Source organism: Leucopleurus acutus (assembly GCF_964270905.1).
Source record: "Leucopleurus acutus genome assembly, chromosome: 8".
NCBI lineage: Eukaryota > Metazoa > Chordata > Mammalia > Artiodactyla > Delphinidae > Leucopleurus > Leucopleurus acutus.
The window spans coordinates 54,590,160-54,611,805 of NC_139151.1; the positions used below are offsets into that span (position 1 = coordinate 54,590,160).

The 21,646-nt window shown below is 40.9% G+C and overlaps 2 protein-coding genes across 2 annotated transcripts in view; one reads left to right on the top strand and one right to left on the bottom strand.

Annotated features, from left to right (window-relative positions):
- The window catches only part of INTS4 (integrator complex subunit 4), a 113,212-nt gene extending 107,786 nt beyond the window's left edge, over positions 1-5,426 (top strand). Inside the window, exons 22-23 of the mRNA XM_082844524.1 lie at positions 1,226-1,346; positions 5,091-5,426. Of these exons, the coding sequence (XP_082700650.1) occupies positions 1,226-1,346; positions 5,091-5,269 (300 nt within the window). The 3' untranslated portion in view covers positions 5,270-5,426. The remainder of the gene's footprint in view (positions 1-1,225; positions 1,347-5,090) is intronic.
- A 6,097-nt stretch (positions 5,427-11,523) lies between these two features.
- AAMDC (adipogenesis associated Mth938 domain containing) overlaps positions 11,524-21,646 on the bottom strand; it is a 33,166-nt gene continuing 23,043 nt past the window's right edge. Inside the window, exons 3-4 of the mRNA XM_082844532.1 lie at positions 13,517-13,612; positions 11,524-11,698 (exon numbers count right to left, since the gene is read on the bottom strand). Coding sequence (XP_082700658.1) covers positions 11,558-11,698; positions 13,517-13,612 — 237 coding nt within the window. The 3' untranslated portion in view covers positions 11,524-11,557. The remainder of the gene's footprint in view (positions 11,699-13,516; positions 13,613-21,646) is intronic.

Sequence of the window (21,646 nt, forward strand, 5' to 3'; positions counted from 1 at the left end):
CTTTGTTTACTGATGTGGTGGGCAATGTTTTATTTCTCAGCCCCAAAGTTAGTGGTTCTCCACCCTAGCTGCACTTTAGAATTATACAGAAAGTGTTAAAAAGTACTGATGCACAGGGCCTCAGCCTACACCAGTTAAATCAGAATCCTGAGAGTAGGGCCCATGACTACCAGTATTTTTTATTTAAGAGCTCATAGGTGATTCTAATGTGCAGCCCGGGTTGAGAACCCCTGTTTCACATTGTCCCTGGAAAAAGTTCGCTGACCAATTGAGCAGAAATGAGATTGCAGGTATAGATTATTTAAGGATCACCTGCTACACTCTACTGAAAGATCACCTTCAGAGTAGCTCTACTACATGCATGGCCAGACTGTTTAGATACCTCTGCAGGCTGGGAGATGGGGAACTCGCTGCTTAGTCAGGGACAGCTCTGACAGTAGGAAAGCATTGTCCAGTTCAGCTACCATGCCCCAACACTTCCGGACAGATGAGATTATGGGGCAGGTGGGCTGAGACATGCCTCCCCAGAGTTTCAAAGTTGAAAGACCTGTGTGGTCCCTACTTTACCCCTACCAGTGTATTCCCATAGCCCAGGACCTATGTGTTTGTAGGATATGCGTCATTTGTTCATTTAGCTCATTTGTACAGTGTGCAGTGTATAATAATAGGCCCTCTACACAGATAGCTGTGAGGTCCCCCTGGGTGTTGAGGAGAGCTCTTTGGCAGCTTGTAAGATGTGAAGAACTGGCCAGTGATTTGAGCACTGAGCACTGTCTCTGTAGAAAGAGACAGATAAACAGCTTCCTAGCTGCTTATGATCTGGTGGAGAGTTACAGAATTATTCTTAATCCTTGGTAGTTGGTGATGGATCCTGGGCCATGATATGATTTGGAGCCAGAGGAAGGAGAGTCATCCTGATGGGGGTGTCTGAGAAGGCTTTTCACATCAAGATTAATATTTTAACCTATCCATGTACTTAACAGAGGCACTTTATTCCTGTCCCTCATTCACCATGAATTCAGGAAACATTTATCACATACTGCTTTGTACTGGGGAGGGGGTAGAGATATTTCGACAGTGTTGTCCTCCCCTCCAGGAGCAGTTTTGTATGAAGGGTAGTGTCTTCTTTTCCTCCTGTTTTGGGGTTCACAGCAGATGTCACCAGCAATTCTGTTAAAAGCTCATGGCTCTTCTGCCTCTTTTTCTCATTTCTGTCACCTCTTAGGTCTCATATCCAGATGGCCAAGCTCAGATGATCCACCCTAAGCCGGCAGACTTTCGGAATCCCGGCCCAGGGCGGCACCGGCTTATCACTCAGGTGTACCTCTCCCACACTGCCTGGACAGGTAAAGAGTCAGTGGGCCAAGGCTTTTTTTTTTTTTTGTAGTTTGAAAAATACGTGATTGAACCAGGCCTGCTGAGGGTTGAACTTGATTTCTTAAGGAGCCTGAAAGCAGTAGAATGGAGTCTCATTGAAAGAACTGTGGGCTGGACACCAGGAGACTATTTTCTTATCCTAACACTGCCACTGACTTGCTGTGTACACTTGGACAAGCTACTCTCCCTTCTGAATCTGTTTCTTTACCTTTCAAATTAAGATAACAGTTCTTTACTACTTAATTCTGAGGACTATTCTGTCTGGAAATTAAAGTTTTATATTTCTTACCAGAAATTTAAAATCACTCTTTTTTGTATATGAACAATACAGTTCATTCCCCCAGAACAAGTAAAATGACAACTGTTCTTGCCTTCCCTTCCCACATGGGCTGGTTTGTGCGATAATGCAAAGTAAGGTGATCTATTCCTATTTTACCCTCCCATACAGCAACTGAGAAGAACCTTGATAATTTGAGAAAAGACATGGAGGTTACATAAGTATTTTTCTTTCATTTGTAAAGAATAAAACGAGAGAATACAAGTGCAATGACATTACACTTCCAAAGCCTGTAAGGCTGCTTTGGAAACTGAAAAAGACTCAGTCTGCAGAACCTAAAATGTGGGAGAGAATTGGCCTCAGTGGTGTTGCCTAAGTCATTGAAGGTGATTCAGAAGCATGGTTGTTACTGGAGAAGGTGTTCAATACCACCAGATCTGGTTTCTTTTAGAAATAGGTGGACGCCTTCTGGAATTTTATTTCACTGTATTTTTGAATACATGAGTAACTGTTTATTGCCATTATTAATGGTTTTCCTCTGTCAAGGGTGTTAGGCAGGTATAGATGACTTTATAAAGTTTTCACAAAGAGGAAGTGGTGCTGTTGAGTGTCAGGGCAGCCCCTTCGGGGGTCCAGCGGGCCTGGCAAAATTGAGGGAGCAGATCCAGCAATGTTTGTACAGAGAATCTGCCTCCCTGAGTGTCCCTCAATCCACATCCTTGCTGCCTGGAATGTTCTGCACTGTTTGCCACAGTGCAAGTCCACAGAAACGTAGAGTTCCTTGTTTTAATCTCTTGTGGTGAAGGGATCCTAGATATGGGGAAAGAAATGCTGTGGGACAGCGTTGTTTTACAGGGTTAAGACTGAGGGAAGCAAAACAACATGTTAGAGCTCAGAAGAGCTTGAAAGGTAGGTTTTGAGGGGCATCTTGACTTGCCCCTGGTCACACAGCAGGTCATTGCCTGAACCAGGCCTACAATTCGGGCTGTCCTGAGCCTGAAGAATTGTAATTCATCCAGGATCACCTCCTCTGAGAGGTTGCTACCTAGTCACAATTACAAACATCTATTTTAATTCTCTGCTCAGCACTTATTAGTGTCAGATGTTTTCTCATTTGTTTATTGACCTTCTCTCCGATTAGAATGTAGGCTCCTTGAGAACAGGGAACTTGCTCGTCATCTTTAACCTCTGTGTCCCTAGTGCCTGACATGGAGTAGGTGCTCAACAAATAATGAAAACTGAATATAGGATTTTAAATTTGCAATGAAAATTCATTTAATTCTTAGACAACTTTGTGGTGGGAATTAGTATTCTGCTCTTAATTTTGTAGATGCATAAGTGAAGGCCCATGTAGCTGAATAGTAATGGCACTGAGGCTGGCACACAGATTTCCTAACTCCTAAATCCCTTGTTTTTTTCACTGTACCATCCTCCCATCTGACCTGGGACACTAAAGTGAAAATGTGTTCTCATTCTGAAGGTGCCAGCACCTCTTTCTCCTAATCCAGGAGATGGTGCCTGGTATTGGTAAGGGGTCCTCCATCTAGTCCCTCAGCTCCCTACCAAGGGCCTCTCCTTTGGGAGACAGAATGCTGCCAGATCACAAGGTTTGAGTTGCATAGACGAGTTTCCAAATTCTGCCTTACTTGCTGTGTGATCCTGAGACAGTTATTTAACCTCTCTATCTCATTTTGCTTTAAGATTGGAGTAATAATATATACCTCATAAAGACATATTCTTCCAAGCATGATAAATAGGTTGCATGATTTGTCCCAGATGATCTTTTGTCTCTTTTTCCCACTGTCTTTTCCCTCTTGTTTCTTCTCCCTGCTCCCTTCCGCTGCTGGCAGTGGCTTGAATTGCCACTCTTCCCACGTGCTGGTGAGAAAAGGCATAATGACCAGATGGAGTTTAGTCCTCTGACCTGGGTTTAGTCCTCTGACCTTACCAGTATTTGGCTCCTGAAAGTGCTGTGAGAGCCAGGGCTAGATTGTGGTTTAGGGGTTGGCAATAGCCATCTAGGACAAGAAAGGAGAGCGTAGTGGGAGAGCTGATACTGGAGCCTAGTACCAGAAAGCAGTGCTAGTTTCATTACAGATACACTCCAGGCTGGTAAAAGGCCCCATGTGAAAAGGTGATGCTGAGGTTGGTTGCTCTCTGGGGTTGGCTAGGTTGCTCTGGTTGCCTGCCAGCCTTTCCCTTCCTGGAGGACAGCAATCTAGTCTGTATTCTGATCCCTAGGGAGAAGTCTGGAAGTAACCAGGAACACATCTGGGGAGGCATTGAGAAGTCCTGGGACCTCTGCCCTTGTTCATTTAGATCCATCCAGCCCTCATTCCTGCCCTGTAAACCTCTTAGCCTTGGGCTTATCTTTAATACTTACACCTTTCATGAGATTACCCAGTCACACAAAATCAAGGAGGACACCCAAGCTAGCGGTGTTCTTGGCCTCTGCACTTGCCCTTAGGTTTTTCTGAAATCCTCTCCCCCTTCTTTATGGAAGCCACATGGTGAATAGAAAGATTAGTTGCTTCAATTTATGAACTAAGCTCAAATTCTGCCACTGGTGTGGATTTGGGTAGTCACTTAGAACCTCTCAGAGTCTTGGGACTTTTTTGGGATTGTGACAGTCTTTCTTTCATGGTGTGGCAGGGTAAGAACTCTTGGAGTTATGGGCTTGGCACAGAGCAGGTGTTCCATTCCAAAGCATTCCTGAGCTCCCTCCTCAGTACTTCTTACGGACTCGAGTGTGCACTGTGCTCCAGTGCAACTGTCTGCCTCCTCAGCCAAACAGCAATTTGAGGGAGGTCTCATTTATTTTTGCTGGGGCCTGCCACATGAAGACACCAGATCAGTATTGTAATGTCATGTCATGAAAGAACGGAAGGTTCAGTGACGTGATTTTAGGTCCCTGAAATATATTCCTGTTCAGTAGTGAGAGTTTTCTGTCCGAACTATTTCCTTAATGAAAGGCTTCCTCTCCGCTAATGCAGTAGAGTCCACTGTGCATGTAGCCCTCAGGCCTGAGATCAGCTGTGCAGAAAGGCATGATTATCTGGGTACAAGAATTAGCCACATGCATGTACTTTGTGACCCTCTGTCTTGAGGCTGGAAGGCCTCTGTGGAAGAGGCCTTTTTAGCTTGCTCTCTGAACATCTCAGCAGCATGGCTCTGAGCTGCGGGGAGCCCAAGAGACCGGAGGAGGAGGTAGCAGTGGCAGAGAAGCAGCAGTACATGTGCAGGCTTAGGAACAGCCTCACAATATTCAGGCTGGAAAAGTGTTTTTGTATGCTGATGGGGGAAAGGAGGGACGCAGACAGATGAAGAAATGTTCTTGAAACCCTACTGCTTCTATCTTTGATGTTGCTTTTACTTGACATTTCATCCCAATTCCTAGGCGTTGCCCCATCAGAGGATTTTTGTCTTTTTTTTCTAGAACCGTGCCAGGTGGAAGTGAGACTGCTGCTGGCCTACAACTCCAGTTCACGCATTCCAAAATCCCCCTGGATTGAGGGTGGTGAGATGTCATCCCAGGTGGAAACCAGCATCGAGGGCACCATCCCCTTCAGCAAGTCTGTAAAAGTTTACATAATGCCCAAACCCGCAAGGCGCTGAGTCACAAGTAGTCTTTACAGCCGTGGCCTAGAAGGCCCTTCTTGGGGTCAGAGTGAGCCAGAAGCCTGGAGCATTTCACCCGGACATGGTATATAGGCATAAGGAAGAACATGTGACCCTTATAGTCTTATCTGGTATCAAACATTGGATAAATTATTGTGCATTAAGAAAACAAAAACCTTCAAGTCTGTCCCATCCCCCACCCCCTACCTCCCTAGCCTTGCCCCCAGTAAAGTTGAGACACCAAGCTGTTCTAGTTCCTGGTCCTTAAAGAAATCTGTGTGGCTATAGGTTCAACATTTATACCGCAGGCCTAACATTCTTCGGGTGTGAAACAAAAAGATCCAATTTTCTAGCCCCTTCCAAAGAACCAGTTATTGGAGCCATAATCTTATTTCTTAAAGCAATAGTCTGTTTGCCAGGGCCAACTCCAAAGCAGCTTTCACAGCTGTACTTTTTCACCACCGACAGTTCCTGAAGGGCCCTAGACTTTCGTAATCTTGCTGAGAGTCTCCTTCCTTAACTCAGGCAATAGCTGGCCAAGGACTGAATGAACAGCTGAAGAATGAATCACTTTCATCCCTCAGGGAAATTCTTGATCTTGCCTGCCGTTATCCTTAGAACAAAAATATGAGAGAAGGGCCATATTTTACAAAAGAAACCAGGATTATGGGAAAGAGGGACCTAGTGTAAGAAACAAAGTCATTTCCCACTACTCTGATGACTCTAGCGTTGGAGCTGCGTGTGAGCTGAAGGTGCAGCAGGAGTCTAAGAACAGTAAAGGCTCCAGAGATGTGAACCACATGAAGGCCTGTGCTATGTTCTTTACCTGTCACTTTATCCTTGCAACAGCCAAGTGAGACTAAGAGGTTAAGTCACTGGTAGGAAAAGTGTAATAATACCTTTACTCGTTCAAATCCAAGATGATTCCAAAGGCCTGAGCTATACCATATGGAAAAGAACCTTCAAATTTCTCTCTGTGCCTCAGTTTTTTCATCTGTAAAACAGAGGTAATTATACCTTAAGTGTTGTTGAATGGGTTTAATTAATAATGCTTGGCAAATCTGAATCTGTGGCCAGTCTTGATCATATTTGGTACTTGGAAAGCCAATAAAAATAATAAGAGCATACAATTACTCAGAGGCAGAGCTGGAATTTGAATTCAAGCATGTTTGACTTTTGGTTTAATATACCTAATGTGTGCCCAGCAGTGTTGTAAGCCATTTACATGAATTAACTCATTTAATCCTCAAAACTACCCTATGAAGTAGGTACTGTTACATTTATTCTATAAACAAGGCAGTTGAAGTTCAGAGAACGTAAAGAAACCAGGATTATGAGAAAGAGGGATCCACTATAAGAAATAATATTGTGAACTACATCTCTGATGACTACGGTGTTGGAGCTGCCTAGTTGGCCTAGGACACACAACTAGTAAATGACAGAGCTGGGATTTGAACCCAGGCAGTCTGGCTCTGGGAGGTTATAACTGCTATAGAGGGACTAAGGGAAGAAGATCACCTCCATGGGATTTACTTTTCTCGTGTGCTCGCCTGTTTAGTACATCTCAGTGATGTGCCATCAGTGGGCTCTCATGTGTCAACAGATGCCCTAAAGAAAATTGCCTGCCTTGGAGATAAAATGAAGCTTAAAGCCAGGCTGAACCATACCATGGCCCTGACACAAAGCACCTAATGATGATTACTGAGTTGAAGCACAGATGAAAACATCAAGACTCATCGCTGCTAACTGAGCCTTTGATGCCATAGCTATAGAAAGCCTTCCAAGGGAAGAATATGCTGAATCCTTTTCAGATAACACTACTCCTTTTATAAAAATCCCTCTGGGTCATTCCCCATTTTACAGGTGGGGAAACGGAGACTTAGAGGTAATGTCTTTCTCCTAAGGGGCAAGGGCGGGATTTGATCCCTAGGTCTTAAAACCCAAAATAGTACTTTTCCCACCAAAGGTGGAGAAAAACACGAAGGGGCAAAATTTACCTTAGTATCAGGATGAGTTTTTAAGAATTGAATGGGCTGCATTAGGAGCAGCCTTATTCTTACACTAATGAGCGTAAGAATTGAATGGGCTGCATTAGGAGATAAGGAGTTTTCCATGCTGGATGTGTTCAAGCAGAGGTTGAACAAGCTCCTGACAAGTTTGCTGTAAAGGAATTCAAGTATCATATGAACAGTTGGGCTTAACCTTTTAAATTCCTTTTACTCTGAATTCTCTGTGAATTATGAGAATCTTGATTTTTCTGACAAAGACCTGGAAGGGAGCATAAAGATGGCTCCGGTGTGGCACCCTCATTTATAAGTGAATGTCCAAGCCCAGAGAGACTGGGTTAGTAGAAGCAAGTCTGGAACCCAGGCCTCTCAGTCTAATATGGTTTTCATGACAGGGATCTGTTGTTATGCCTTTTCAGTGGCCAACCATGTACCTCGTCGAAGCCAGAAACTGTGTCACATTGGACTCTATCCTTATGCCTCATATAAAACCAGCCATCAAGTCCTTTAGATTCTGCTTCCTTAAATGTTTCAATTCTCTTCTTGACTCGGTGTTTCTGTCCTGATGCAGCCTTCATCATCACTCCTAAGGTATGGGAGTAACTTCCTAATGAGCTGCCTGCTTCAAATCTTGCCTTGCCCCCTTCGGTCTACTCTTCACACAGCTGCCAGAGTAATCTTTCTAAAACCCGGATCTGATCACACCATTCCCCTGCTTTAACCCCCTTTAAGTGGGTCACTTCTGGCCCCAGGATAAAGTCTAAACTCCTATCCTTGAAGGCTCTTTATGCCCCTTGTGTCCTCTCCAGCCTCATACTCCGTGTCCCAAACATGCTGTACTTCTCCAGCTGTAGAGGATTATCTGTAGTTATTCCCAATACTCTCTCTTGCTTCACACCTTTGCACTTGCTGAGCCCTGGAATGTGCTCTTCAGATTGTCTCCTATGGTTCTTTTCTTTTCATTCTTCAGGACTGAGCCTCATTCTGCAACCTATCTGTGTCTCCTGTGGGCTTGGTGCGTTGCACAGCCTCCTATACATTCTTCAAGTGTGGTATTTATTGCAGGTTCACAAATGCCAACCCCTGAAGCAGGTAGGCAGGGGAAAAAAAGGGGTCAGGTGGCTTTGTCAATCTAATAAATGCATCCTAGGTAATTTTCATGAATGTATTTTTCAAAATTATGAAAAATAATAATCCTTGTACAAATTTAAAAAGGGGGGGGGGTGTCAAGTGACCTGGAAGAAGATAACAGAGACTTGAGGAATCAGCACATTGTCTATCAGAAGAAGACAGTTGCTATTCAGCTCCACTCAGTTGTTCATAGGTATGGGCCTGGTGATGTCAGATTTTCTGATTCTTCCAGAGAAGTCAGAAACCTGCATTTTCATGTGAAAAATAACCACGTTAAAAATTTTGGTAACTAAATAAAGTAAATGTTAAAATTACTCTGAGACAAACAAAACCTGTCTCCAGGTAGATTTGTGCCAGTTTGAAACTTCTGCATCGTTACTGCATATTTACATGTCTGTTTCTTCCAACCAGTCTGTGAATAGCTAGACCGTAAGAATGTCTGTGTTGTATCCCCAGCATACCTCCCGGCACATACCAGGCAAGGAAAGAAGGAATGAGCCCGTGAATCGAGAGCAAGGTTAGCTGTACCATGACATGCCTGCAAAACCCAGCCCTGAGAGTCAGGTTTCTGAAAGGACTTTATATTTGGCTTTGACATGATTGACCTCAGCAAACAGAATTATGGAGAAGGTACACACCTAGCACTTGGCAGACTGCTCGTCTTAGGAACCGCTCAAGCTAGAAGAAATTTAAGTGTGGGCAGAGTGAGGGCTGTGCAAGCAACTTACAAATTGAATCAAAGGGTTTAATGATTAAGACATGGGACTAAGTATAGTGTCATGGAAAAAGAGCTTCTCTCCAGGCTCTGCAAATTTCCAGCACTGACCATGCAGAACAGATTCAGAAGTAGGGGCTGTCAGCAGGTTCTATACAAAGTTTAATAACCTCACTGTCAGGTACTTCTGTCTCAAAGAAGTTTGTACTAAGTTCTGTTTAATGTAGAGACAACTCACTTAGGAACATTGATTACACCCACACCTAATTCAACAGCCACTGGAGCTGTCTCATCTTACATTTGACAAAAATTTTTTTTTTATTGCATCAACCAGAGAAAGTCTAAATTTTATCAAACATCCTTCCTAGCTATATAAGTGTCTGGCTTTATGAGCTGAGGGAACTGAGATCTAGAAACATCCTGTCATCTGACAAATGGCTGGTTGTAGAAAGGGCACTGAGCAAGACCTTCTCAGACCTCTAGGCTGAGTCTCAGGTCTGTGAGGATCTCTCTCCCACGGGCCTCCTAAGGTGATAGAAAGAGATCAGGACACAGCATTAGGTTCTAATCCTGCCTTTGCCACTTTCTTGCTGGGTAAGCTTAGAAATTAGATCACTTTCCATTCCAATGGGCTTAGCTCATCTTTTCTTGCCAGGCCACATCTTAAGTTGCTGTTCAGTCTACGGATTGGCTGTCCTGAGGTCAGATGCCCAGTGGGGCCAGTCAGGCAACAGGATCATGTGGAGCAAAAATCAGCTTTCTGGGCTGTGGCTTCAACAGGGGCTGGGGTGGAGCAATTTTATTTAGTTATCACCATGATAGATAGACACCATACCTAATAAATAAAGAGTTCCCAAATGTTTGGTGAATAAATGAACCTCTTCTTGTTCTTTAAGACTTGTGTTATGTCCTTAGTGATGTCTTCCCTAATTTTCCTCCCATTCTGGTAGGATAAGTTAGTCCACCCTTTGTGCCACCACTGGACCTTGTAACTAGTATAATGTTAGCACACTGTATCATTACTGTCTTGTTTATTTGTTTGTCTCTCACATAACTCCTGAGGGCAAGAACTATATCATTCCTGTACCCCTAGGATCCAGCAATAATTGGTCATAAGAATATTAGTAAGAGACTCTCAGTAAATGAATATAAAAGAGAAGTACTGAATAAATGAGAGAATAAAGTAGATAATTCCTTTGGGCTCCAACATTCTATGAATCTGTGAAATTATAAGCTGATATATTAAGAACCATAAAAGGAAACCAGTTAGCTTTACACAGCAGCCCCATTAGGAGAAAGATACAATGGTTTCAGTTTATTGAGTCCTTACTACATGCCAATGTGCCAAGACTTTCTATGAATTACCCAACTTAACACCTATGATAACTCCAGGTACTAATATGATCCCTATCTGACAAATGAGAACAGTGAAACTCTGAGAGATTAAATAAATGCCCAACCGGTGAGTGGCCGTGAAAGCCACAGTTCAACGTCAAGGCTATCTGACACCAAAGCTGATACTCATAACTCTTTAAAGAGGGGGAAAAATGAAAAATAAGGTAATGCTGATTACTATTATAATTCTGTCAGTCTACTCTAAGGCTTCACAAAGGCCACCTGGTATTTAATAGAGCAAAGGCTATCCATGCCAGTAGGGACCATTAAAAGGCATTTAGTCCAGCCCCATCATTTTATAGTGAGGGAATCTGAGGCAGAGAGAACTGTCTGGCAAGGCTCAGGTTTAGTTAGTAGAACAGCCTGCCTAGAACCCTAGTATCAAGGCATAGCTCCTTTTACTGTTATTGAAGTGTTGCCTCAGTTCATTCAGGGCTCTGCTCATATGTCATTTCACAAAGACACTTTCCCTGACCACATATCTGAAATAGCCCCTGTCACTCTCTTTCTTATCTTGCTTTATTTTTCTTCATAACATTCTACTTATATTATGTATTTGTTTACTTGTTTATTTTGCCCACTAGAATATAAGCTTCATGAGCACAAGACTTTTATTGCTGTTTCTCTGGAGCCTATAGCAGTGCCTGGCATATAAGGTACTTAATAAAAATTGGTTGAATTGATGACTAAACATTCCAAAGCATCAACTGCAATGTGATTTTAATGCACTGAAACTTTTCTTTGGCTTTCAAACTTCAAGTCAGAAGGCTTTCTTTATTTTTGCCTTTATTTTCGCTTACTTCTGGCCTAACATGTGCCACAATATTAAACTTTGGTAAACTTCTGTCCCCTCCCCTGATTTTCAGCCCCCACCCCCCAGGACAAGGACCTTCCCTAAGTCATCCATGCATCCCAAAGCCTAGCACAGGACCTGGCACGGGCAGCTGTTCAAAAATGCTTGGGGGGGCTGGAGTGGACAGAGGTAAGAGTGACAGTCACAGGCATCATTGCTTAGTGATTTATTCTCTTAAGGCTCCATCAGCAGGTGGAATGGAAGACCCCTCCCACCCTGATGCCTTGGGTAACCAAGGCATTATACTCCTTCACTGCCTTCTCTGTCTGGAGGACCCGCACATCAATGCCTTTTTTCTTGAGGTATTCCACAGTTGATGGGGGTACCTGGGAAGAAGGAAAAAGATGAGTAAATCAGGGGGAAAGGCCCCCAGGGTTTCTTTTCCTGCTATGAGGCAAGTATATTCTACAGAACTGGACAGTGACAACCATCACTCCTCAATCACCCAGCGTGTCACCAGCCCAGAATTTGGCAGTGAGTCCCAAGGAGTCAAAAACCTTCTAAGAAGTTAACAGAAGTACCATGAAACACGTGCAGACAGCTCAGGTGATATGGAAACTGGAAAGAGCATGGATTTTGGAGTCAGTCTTGAATTTAAGTCCTTACTAGCATTGTGACTTTGGGTAAGTGAATTAAATTCTCTGAGCCTTTGTTTCCATGTTTGTAAATAGGGATAACAATACCTGCTTACAGGGTTGGTATGAGAATGAATTCAGCTAAGGTATGTAAAATGTTAAATGTTTGAGTCAGTCCAACCTGACTGATTCAAATCCAGATAAATGTTAAATGTTTGAGTCAGTCCAACCTGAGTCTAAATTCTAACTTTGCTATGTACTAACCAAGAGACCTTTGAAAGTCTTTCAACTGCAATTTCCTCCCCTATAAAATGGGGACAATAATACTTAAAATCAAAGGGTTGGTGTGAGGATGAAATGTTATGAATGTATGTACACTGCAGCTCAAACATCTTCTCAGAAAGGCCTTTCTTGATCACCCCATTTAGAGCAGCCCCTCATAAGTCACCGTTTTCTTCACAGCACTTACTATGATCTGAAATTGTCTACATTTTTATTATCCATGAGGGCCATGAACCTTGTTTGCCTTGTTTAGCTTGTTGTCCCTGGTACCTAGAATAGTGTCTGCCCCATAGAAGGTGCTGAATAAATATTTGTAAATGAATTTATATAAAAGATTCTCAAGAGTGGCAGCTATTGGACATTTTCTCAACTCTGGCTTGCCTTCAATATTATTTTAAATAGATTTTAATTAGACTCTGCCTTGTCAGAAGGAGCTCTGAGTGAAATGTTTTTTAAAATGTCCTACATTACTTTTTTATATGTTTGAACAATTTTATAATAACAGTAGTCTTACAGATAGGGATCATTTTAATGGAGGAAAAAACTAGGTTAAACTAAAAAATATAACTAAAGGGCACCTCCATTGGTAGGGAACTGGATTTTACGACATCTATATAAAGGACAGAATGAGGTAGATCTCTATAAACTTATGTGAAAGGCTGTCCATAATGCAATAATGTAAGTGAATAAAAAGTTACAGAACAATATGTATAGAGCGATCCTATTTATGTAAAAACATGTATATCAGTATGTGTAAGTGTGTATATATTTGCAGATGCATAGAGAGAGCATTGGAGCAGTTACGATTGGGAAGGGGAAATCTTTCACCTTTTTAATTCTACATTTCCGCATGGACTCTTTTACAACAAGCATGTACTATTTCTGTAAGTACAATAAAAATAAACTTTCTTTTTCTGAAAGGGGAAAAAGGCTTAACTTGAATGTGCCCAAGAAAAGAAAAATTAAAAGTACTGTAAAAATGGAAAGTACTGTAAAAATCTAAAGAGCCAAATATTGATAGCTGTAGAGCTTAAAAGAAATTCCAGGATTGAGGAATTTCTGAAAAATAGTTGAAACAGCACAGGCCTATGATTAGAGACTGGAGAGTCCAACCCTGATGAGGAAGAATAGTGCGCAGCCACTATTTTATCCTGGGCCATCCCCTGGCTCAGCAAAATGAGGGTGCATGATATATAGAGATGAACTTCCAAGAAGGACATATCTCTAAGGTAAAGATCCAGGAGATTACCAGAAGTCCTCAGGAATGCTGTGCTCACCAATACCTACCTTCAAGGCCTCACTCATCCCTCGGCCAATGACAAGGATCTGCACACCCTTCTCGACAACTTCCTCCACATCTGCAGGCTGCACACCAGGAGAATGCTGGACATGGAAAGAGAAAGTATACCAGCTACCTGCTCTTTTCATCTTTCTTTGCGGTCAGCATTCCTGTTAGAGTCATTCATTCACCGAACAAATGTTTACTGAGGTTTACTCTAGGCCAAGCCTCACTAGGGCCCTGGGAATAGCAGAAGATACAGTACTGCCCTTATGGAGCTCTAAGTCTAGTGAAAAATACAGAAGACTACAAAGAAATTTCAGTAGTTTTACAAGTGCTACAAAGAAGTAATGTTCAGGGTGTAGTGAGAACATACAGAAAGGGCACCTAATTCAGACCTGGGGAGTCAGGGCAGGGGGTCAGGGAAGACACCCCAGAGGACGTGACATTTAAGCTGAGACCTAAAGGACAAACAGGAATTAGCCAGGTTAAAGGAAATCAGGGGAACAAGGCATACCAAATACAGGGAATAGCATGAACTAAGGCTCAGAGGAAAGAGCAACCTAGTGAACTACAGTTAGTTCCATATGACTGAAGTGTAAGTGACAAGTGAGTGGAAAGAGATGACGTGGGAGAAGAAAGCACCTGCACACCATGCCAAAACTTGGAAAGCTCCATACCGTTTCCTTTTTCTGAGCCCCTTTCCCACTTAACTCCAGGAAAACTTTGATGCTTTAAAACCTATCACTGTAAAGTCTTCCCAGATTCTCCCAGGGATATTTAAGGTAAGGTGTTTAATGAACATTAATCCAACGTTAAAGGATGGTGGCTTCTGAACTGCTTCCACATCAGCAAAGGGGATACAGGAGTTAGAGTTTGGTAAATACCAGCCCAACTACTGGGGAGTGAATAAGAGTGGAAAATTGTCATGGAAGACATGCTGTTTTAATTGCATCTTGAAGTATGACTAGGAGTATGCCTTGATGCAGTGGTTGTAGAAGGGGTACATTCTAATCATCGTTAGACATGGTTTAGGGAAAGAGCTGCTGAATATACCAAGACAACAACAAATGTACCAAAGAAAGAAGGGTTTTTCAGTCTAAAAAGCTGATGGTTTAGAGAAGATAGGATTGAAATTTGTTATAAAAGGTAGAAGAACAAATATGAGTATTTTTATTAAATCCTGGAATAATATCTTACATGTTTAAAGTTGCAATTTTCATAATACAGCTATAGAAATTATTCCATGTGATCTGCATTAATAGTAGCACAAAAGCATCCATTCTCCTTGTTTTATAGATAATGAAACTGAAGCTCACAAAATACACATTAGCTAAGATGACACAATTACTAAGTAGCACAGTTGGGATTTGAACAGAAACATGTTAACCTTTGTTTAATGCACTTTATTAGAATACTGTAACCTAGGGAGCAACGTTGAAACTTGAAAGAACTAGCCCTAATGACCACAGAGTTGTGCTTAAGCCCAGTGCCCAGCCCACTGTAGGCACACAATAATTGTTACTTTAGGTGTAACCTGAATCTTCCCTAAGGCAATTGCCTGTCACCCACACACACACATGAGCTAAAAAAACAATAAAGGAGACAGACTGAAGTATTAAAAAATACTTGATTAACCCCCCTAAAAAGGCAGGAATAAAAAACATGAGGACAAACAGAAAACAAATAGCAATATGTTAACACTTAAACATAACTGTAGCAGTAATTAACTTTAAGTGGACTAAATAGTTTAATGAAAGGCAAAGACTGAGTTAAAAAGCAAGACCAAACTAAACACTACTTACAAGGTATATACTTGAAATATAAAGGCATAAGTTGAAAGTAAAAGGATAAAGAAAGATATAAAATGCAAACACTAAGAAAGCTGGTGTGGTTATATTAATATCAAGATAGGAAGTATTACTACAGATAAAAGAGTTTCATCTCATGATACTTAAAGGACCAATTCATTAAGAAAAACATAACAACCCAAATCTGTACACTCTTAGTGAAAGAGCTACAAAATATATGAAAACAAAAATAACATATCTGGGACTCCCCTGGTGGTCCAGCCGCTAAGAAAACGCCTTCCAATGCAGAGGATGCAGGTTTGATCCCTGGTCTGGGAACTAAGATCCCACATGTGGCAGGGCAAATAAGCCCACGTGCCACAACTACTGAGCCCGTGTACCACAACTAAAGAGCCCCTGTGCCACAACTACAGAGCCCATGCACTCTGGAGCCACAACTAGAGAGGAGCCCACATGCCACAACTAGAGAGAAGCCCACACGCTGCAAGGAAAGATCCTGCATGCTGCCGCTAAGACCCAACATAACCATAAATAAATAAATATTTAAAAAAAAAATAACAACTAAGAAAAGAGACAAAACCACTATAGTTGGATTTTTTTAAACATCTTTATTGGAGTATAATTGCTTTACAATGGTGTGTTAGTTTCTGCTTTATAACAAAGTGAATCAGCTATACATATACATGTATCCCCATATCTCCTCCCTCTTGCATCTGCCTCCCACCCTCCCTATCCCACCCCTCTAGGTGGTCACGAAGCACCGAGCTCATCTCCCTGTGCTATGCGGCTGCTTCCCACTAGCTATCTGTTTCACATTTGGTAGTGTATATATGTCCATGCCACTCTCTCACTTCATCCCAGCTTACCCTTCCCACTCCCCACATCCTCAAGTCCATCCTCTATGTCTGCGTCTTTATTCCTGTCCTGCCCCAGGTTCTTCAGAACCATTTTTTTGTTTTTTTAGATTCCATATATATGTGTTAGCATACGGTATTTGTTTTCCTCTTTCTGACTTACTTCACTCTGCATGACATACTCTAGGTCCATCCAGCTCTATGGTTGGAAATTTTAACAACCTTCTCTCAGTAAATGATAAAACACATAGACAAAGAGTCTAATTAAGGAAATGGGAGCTTTTAGCAACACTGTCAGTTAATTTGACCTAATAGACATTTATAGGTTACTACACCCAACAACTGCAGAATACACATTGTTTTTTCAAGTGTACATGGAACAGTCACTAAGACCTTATGCTGACATAAGTCTCAGTAAATTTCAAAGAAATGAAATAACAGAGAATATGATATCTGACAAAATAGATTTGTTGATAACAATAAGATATTTAGAAAAGCCATAAATAATTGGAAATTGAGCAACAAAGTATTTTGAACTAAAGGGTAAAGGAAAAATACATCAAAATTTGTGGAATACAGCTATATAATGCTTATAGGCAAATTTATCACTTTAAATACTTATAATAGAAAAATAATTGTCTAAAATCAATGGTGTAAGCCCCCACCTTAAAAAGCTAGAAGAGAAGCAAATCATATTCAAAGCAAGCAGAAGACAGACAATAATGAATATATGTATGTAAATCAATGAAATGGGAAACAAATGACAGAAAAATCAACAAGGCCAAAAGGTGGTTCTTTCAAAAGATTAATAAAATTGAAACCATTGTAAGACTGATCAGGAAAAAAAGAGAAGACACAATTCATAAATACCAGGAATGAAGGGGACATTATTATAGATCATACAGATAGCAGAAGAATAATTTTAAAAATTGGGAATAAATTTACACTAATAAATGTGACAACTTAGAAGAAATGGACAGATTTTTTTGAAAGACACAACTTATTAAAACACAAGAAGCAGAAAATCTGAATAGTCCTATAGATGTTAGAAATTGAATTTATAATTTAAAACCCTTCCACAGAAAAAATTCTAGACACATATGATTTCAGTGGTGAATTCTATTTTAAACATTTAATGAAAATCGTCAACAAAACATTAGCAAATCCAAGGTTGGTTCAATATTTTAAAAATCAATGTAGTTCACCACAAAGTAAAGAAGAAAAATTACACAGTTGTGTCAAATGATGCAGAAAAAGCATTTAATGAAGTTCACCATGTATTTATGATTAAAAAAAAGAAAACTCTCAGAAAACTAAACTAGAATAGCCAAGATATGGAAGCAACCTAAATGTCCATCGAGAGATGAATGGATAAAGAAGATGTGGTACATGCACTTATGGCCACCTAATCTATGACAAAGGAGGCAAGAATATACAATGGAAAAAAGATAGTCGCTTCAATAAGTGGTGCTGGGAAAACTGGACAGCTACATGTAAAAAAATGAAATTAGAACACTCCCTAGCACCATACACAAAAATAAACTCAAAATGGATTAAGGACCGGACACTATAAAAACCCTCAGAGGAAAACATAGGCACACCACTCTTTGACATAAATAACAGCAAGATCTTTTTTGATTCACCTCCTAGAGTAATGAAAATAAAAACAAAAATAAACAAATGGGATCTAATTAAACTTTAAAGCTTTTGCGTAGCAAAGGAAACCATAAACAAAATGAAAAGACGGTCCTCAGAATCGAAGAAAATATTTGCAAATGAAGCAACTGACAAGGGATTAATCTCCAAAATATACAAACAGCTCATGCAGCTCAATATAGAAAAAAAACCAATCCAATCAAAAAATGGGTGAAGACCTAAATAGACATTTCTCCAAAGAAGACATAAAGATGGCCTACAGACATATGAAAAATGCTCAACATCACTAATTATTAGAGAAATGCAAATCAAAACCACAATGAGGTGTCACCTCACACTGGTCAGAATGGCCATCATCAAAAATTCTACAAACAGGGCTTCCCTGGTGGTGCAGTGGTTGAGAGTCCGCCTGCCAATGCAGGGGACACGGGTTCATTCCCCAGTCCGGGAGGATCCCACATGCCACGGGGCGGCTGGGCCCGTGAACCATGGCCGCTGAGCCTGCATGTCCGGAGCCTGTGCTCTGCAACGGGAGAGGCCACAACAGTGAGAGGCCCGCGTACCGAAAAAAAAAAAAAAAAGTTCTACAAACAAAAAATGCTGGAGAGGGTGTGGAGAAAAGGGGACCCTTGTACACTGCTGGTGGGAATGTAAATTGGTACTGCCCCTATGGAGAACAGTATGGAGGTTCCTTAAAAAACTAAAAATAGAGTTACCATATGACCCAGCAATCCCACTCCTAGGCATATATCTGGAGAAAACCATAATTCAAAAGGATGCATGCACCCTGATGTTCACTGCAGCGGTATTTACCATAGCCAGGGCATGGAAGCAACCTAAATGTCCATCAAAAGAGGAATGGATAAAGAAGATGTGGTACATATATACAATGGAATATTACTTAGCCAAAAAAGTAACAAAATAGTGCCATTTGCAGAGACGTGGATGGACCTAGAGACTGTCATACAGAGTGAAAAGTAAGTCAAAAAGAGAAAAACAAATATAGTATAATATCGCTTATATGTGGAAATTAGAAAAACGGTGGAGATGAACTTATTTGCAAAGCAGAAATAGAGTCACAGATGTAGAGAACAAACTTACGGTTGCCAAGGGGGGAAGAAGGGTGGGATGAACTGGGAGATTGGGACTGACATATATACACTACTATGTATAAAATAGATAGCTAATGAGAACCTACTGTATAGCAAAGGGAACTCTACTCAGTGCTCTGTGGTGACCTAAATGGAAAGGAAATCCAAAAAAAAGTGGATATATATATATATATATGTATGACTGATTCACTTTGTTGTAGAGCAAGAAACTCACACAGCATTGTAAAGCAACTATACTCCAATAAAATTTAATTTAAAAAGTTCAGGGCTTCCCTGATGGCGCAGTGATTAAGAATCCATCTGCCAATGCAGGGGACACGGGTTCAAGGTCTGGTCCAGGAAGATCCCACATACTGTGGAGCAACTAAGCCCGTGTGCCACAACTACTGAGCCTGTACTCTAGAGCCCACAAGCCACAACTACTGAGCCCACGCGCCACAACTACTGAAGCCTGTGTGCCTAGAGTCTGTGCTCCGCAACAAGAGAAGCCACTGCAATGAGAAGTCTGCACACTGCAACAAAGAGTAGCCCCTGCTCGCCGCAACTAGAGAAAGCCTACGCGCAGCAACGAAGACCCAATGCAGCCAAAAATAAATAATAAACAAAATTTTTTAAAAATGTGGTTCATATATACAATGGAATATTGCTCAGCCATACGAAAGAATTAAATAATGCCATTTGTGACAATATGGATGGACCTAGAGGGTATTATCCTAAGTGAATTAAGTCAGAGAAAGATAAATACTGTATGATTTCATTTATATGTGGAATCTAAAAAACAAAACAGAAATAGACTCATAGATACAAAGAATAAACACATAGTTGTCAGAGGGGAGGTGGTGGGGGAGATGAGTGAAATAGGTGAGGGACATTAAGAGGTACAAACTTACAGTTACAAAATAAATGAGTCGGGCTTCCCTGGTGGCACAGTGGTTAAGAATACGCCTGCCAATGCAGGGGATATGGGTTCGAGCCCTGGTCCAGGAAGATCCCACATGCCGCAGAGCAACTAAGCCTGTGCACCACAACTACTGAGCCTGCACTCTAAAGCCCACGAGCCACAACTGCTGAGCCCGTGTGCCACAACTACTGAAGCCTGTGTGCCTAGAGCCCAAGCTCCGCAACAAGAGAAGCCACCACAATGAGAAGCCCACACACTGCAACGAAGACTAGCCCCTGCTCGCAGTAAGTAGAGAAAGCCCGTGCACAGCAACAAAGACCCAATGCAGCCAAAAATAAATAAATTAATTAATTAAAAAACAAAAAACAAATGAGTCACAGGGATGAAATATGCAGCATGGGGGATATAGTCAATAATAGTGCATGGTAACAGATGGTAACTAGACTTATCGTGGTGATCATTTTGTAATGTATAGAAACATGAAATCATTATGTTGTGCACCTGGAACTAACATAGTGTTGTAGGTCAATTATACTTCAATAAAAATAAATAATAATAATTATTAATATTTTAAAAATAAACTAAACTAGAAGGGAACCTTCCTTAGGTAGAGGACATCTAAGAAAAACCTACAGCTAGCTAAACATTAAGTATAATGTTGAAATGTTAAACATTTTCCCCAAAAGATTGGACATAATAATTTACTTCCTTACTATCTCTTGGACCTGTCCATTCCTCTCCATCTCCACTGCCACTACCCTGGTCTAAGCTGTCATTACTTCTTATTTAGCCTGTTGCAGTAACTTTCTAACTGGTCTCCATAAAACCACTTTAGCCCTTTCCAATTAACCATTCTTCAAATTGTAGCTAGAGGAATCTTTGCAAAACACAAATCCACTCAAGTCACTCCTCTGCTTAACAGCACTCAATGGCTTCTCATTGCCCTTAAAATAACTGCCAAACTCCTTAACATGGTCTGTAAGTTCCCAGCTGCCTCACCAGTCTTACTGCATATCACTTTCTTCATGTTCTAGCAGGAAAACAGTTTGGCATTTTCTTAAATATGTACTTACGCAATTCAGCAATCACATACCTGGGTATTTATCCTAGAGAAATGAAAACTCACATTCACACAAAAACCTGTACATGAACGTTCATAGCAGCTTTCTGTTGGGGGTGGGAGGAGGCGTTGTTAACTCTTATTTCCTAAACTTAGAAGCAGCATATCCTACTCTAGATTTTTTTTTCCAGTTTTATTGAGATATAGTTGACATACAGCACTGTATAAGTTCAAGGTGTACAGCATATGACTTATGTATATCATGAAATGATTCCCACAATAAGTTTAGTTAACATCCATCATCTCACATAGATACAAAAAAAGAAAAAAAGAAAAAATCATTTTTCTCTTGTGATGAGAACTCTTAGGATTTAGTCTCTTAACAACTTTCATATATATCGTATAGCATTACTAACTACAGTCATCTGTAGCAGCTTTACTTGTAGTAAACCAAACTGGAAACAACCCAAATATTCATCAACAAATTGTGTTATAATCCAACAATGGAATACTATTCAATAATAAAAAAGGAACAAATTATTGATACCTATGACAATATGGATGAATCTAAAATGTATTATGCTGAGTGAAAAAAGCAAGTCTCAAAAGACTATATACTGTATGATTCCATTAATATGACAAATAAATGTAACGTGTATTAGGTCAATTGGCAAAATATTAATAAGGTCTGTTTATTAGATAGTAGTATTGTATCAATGTTAATTTCCTGATTTTCATCACTGT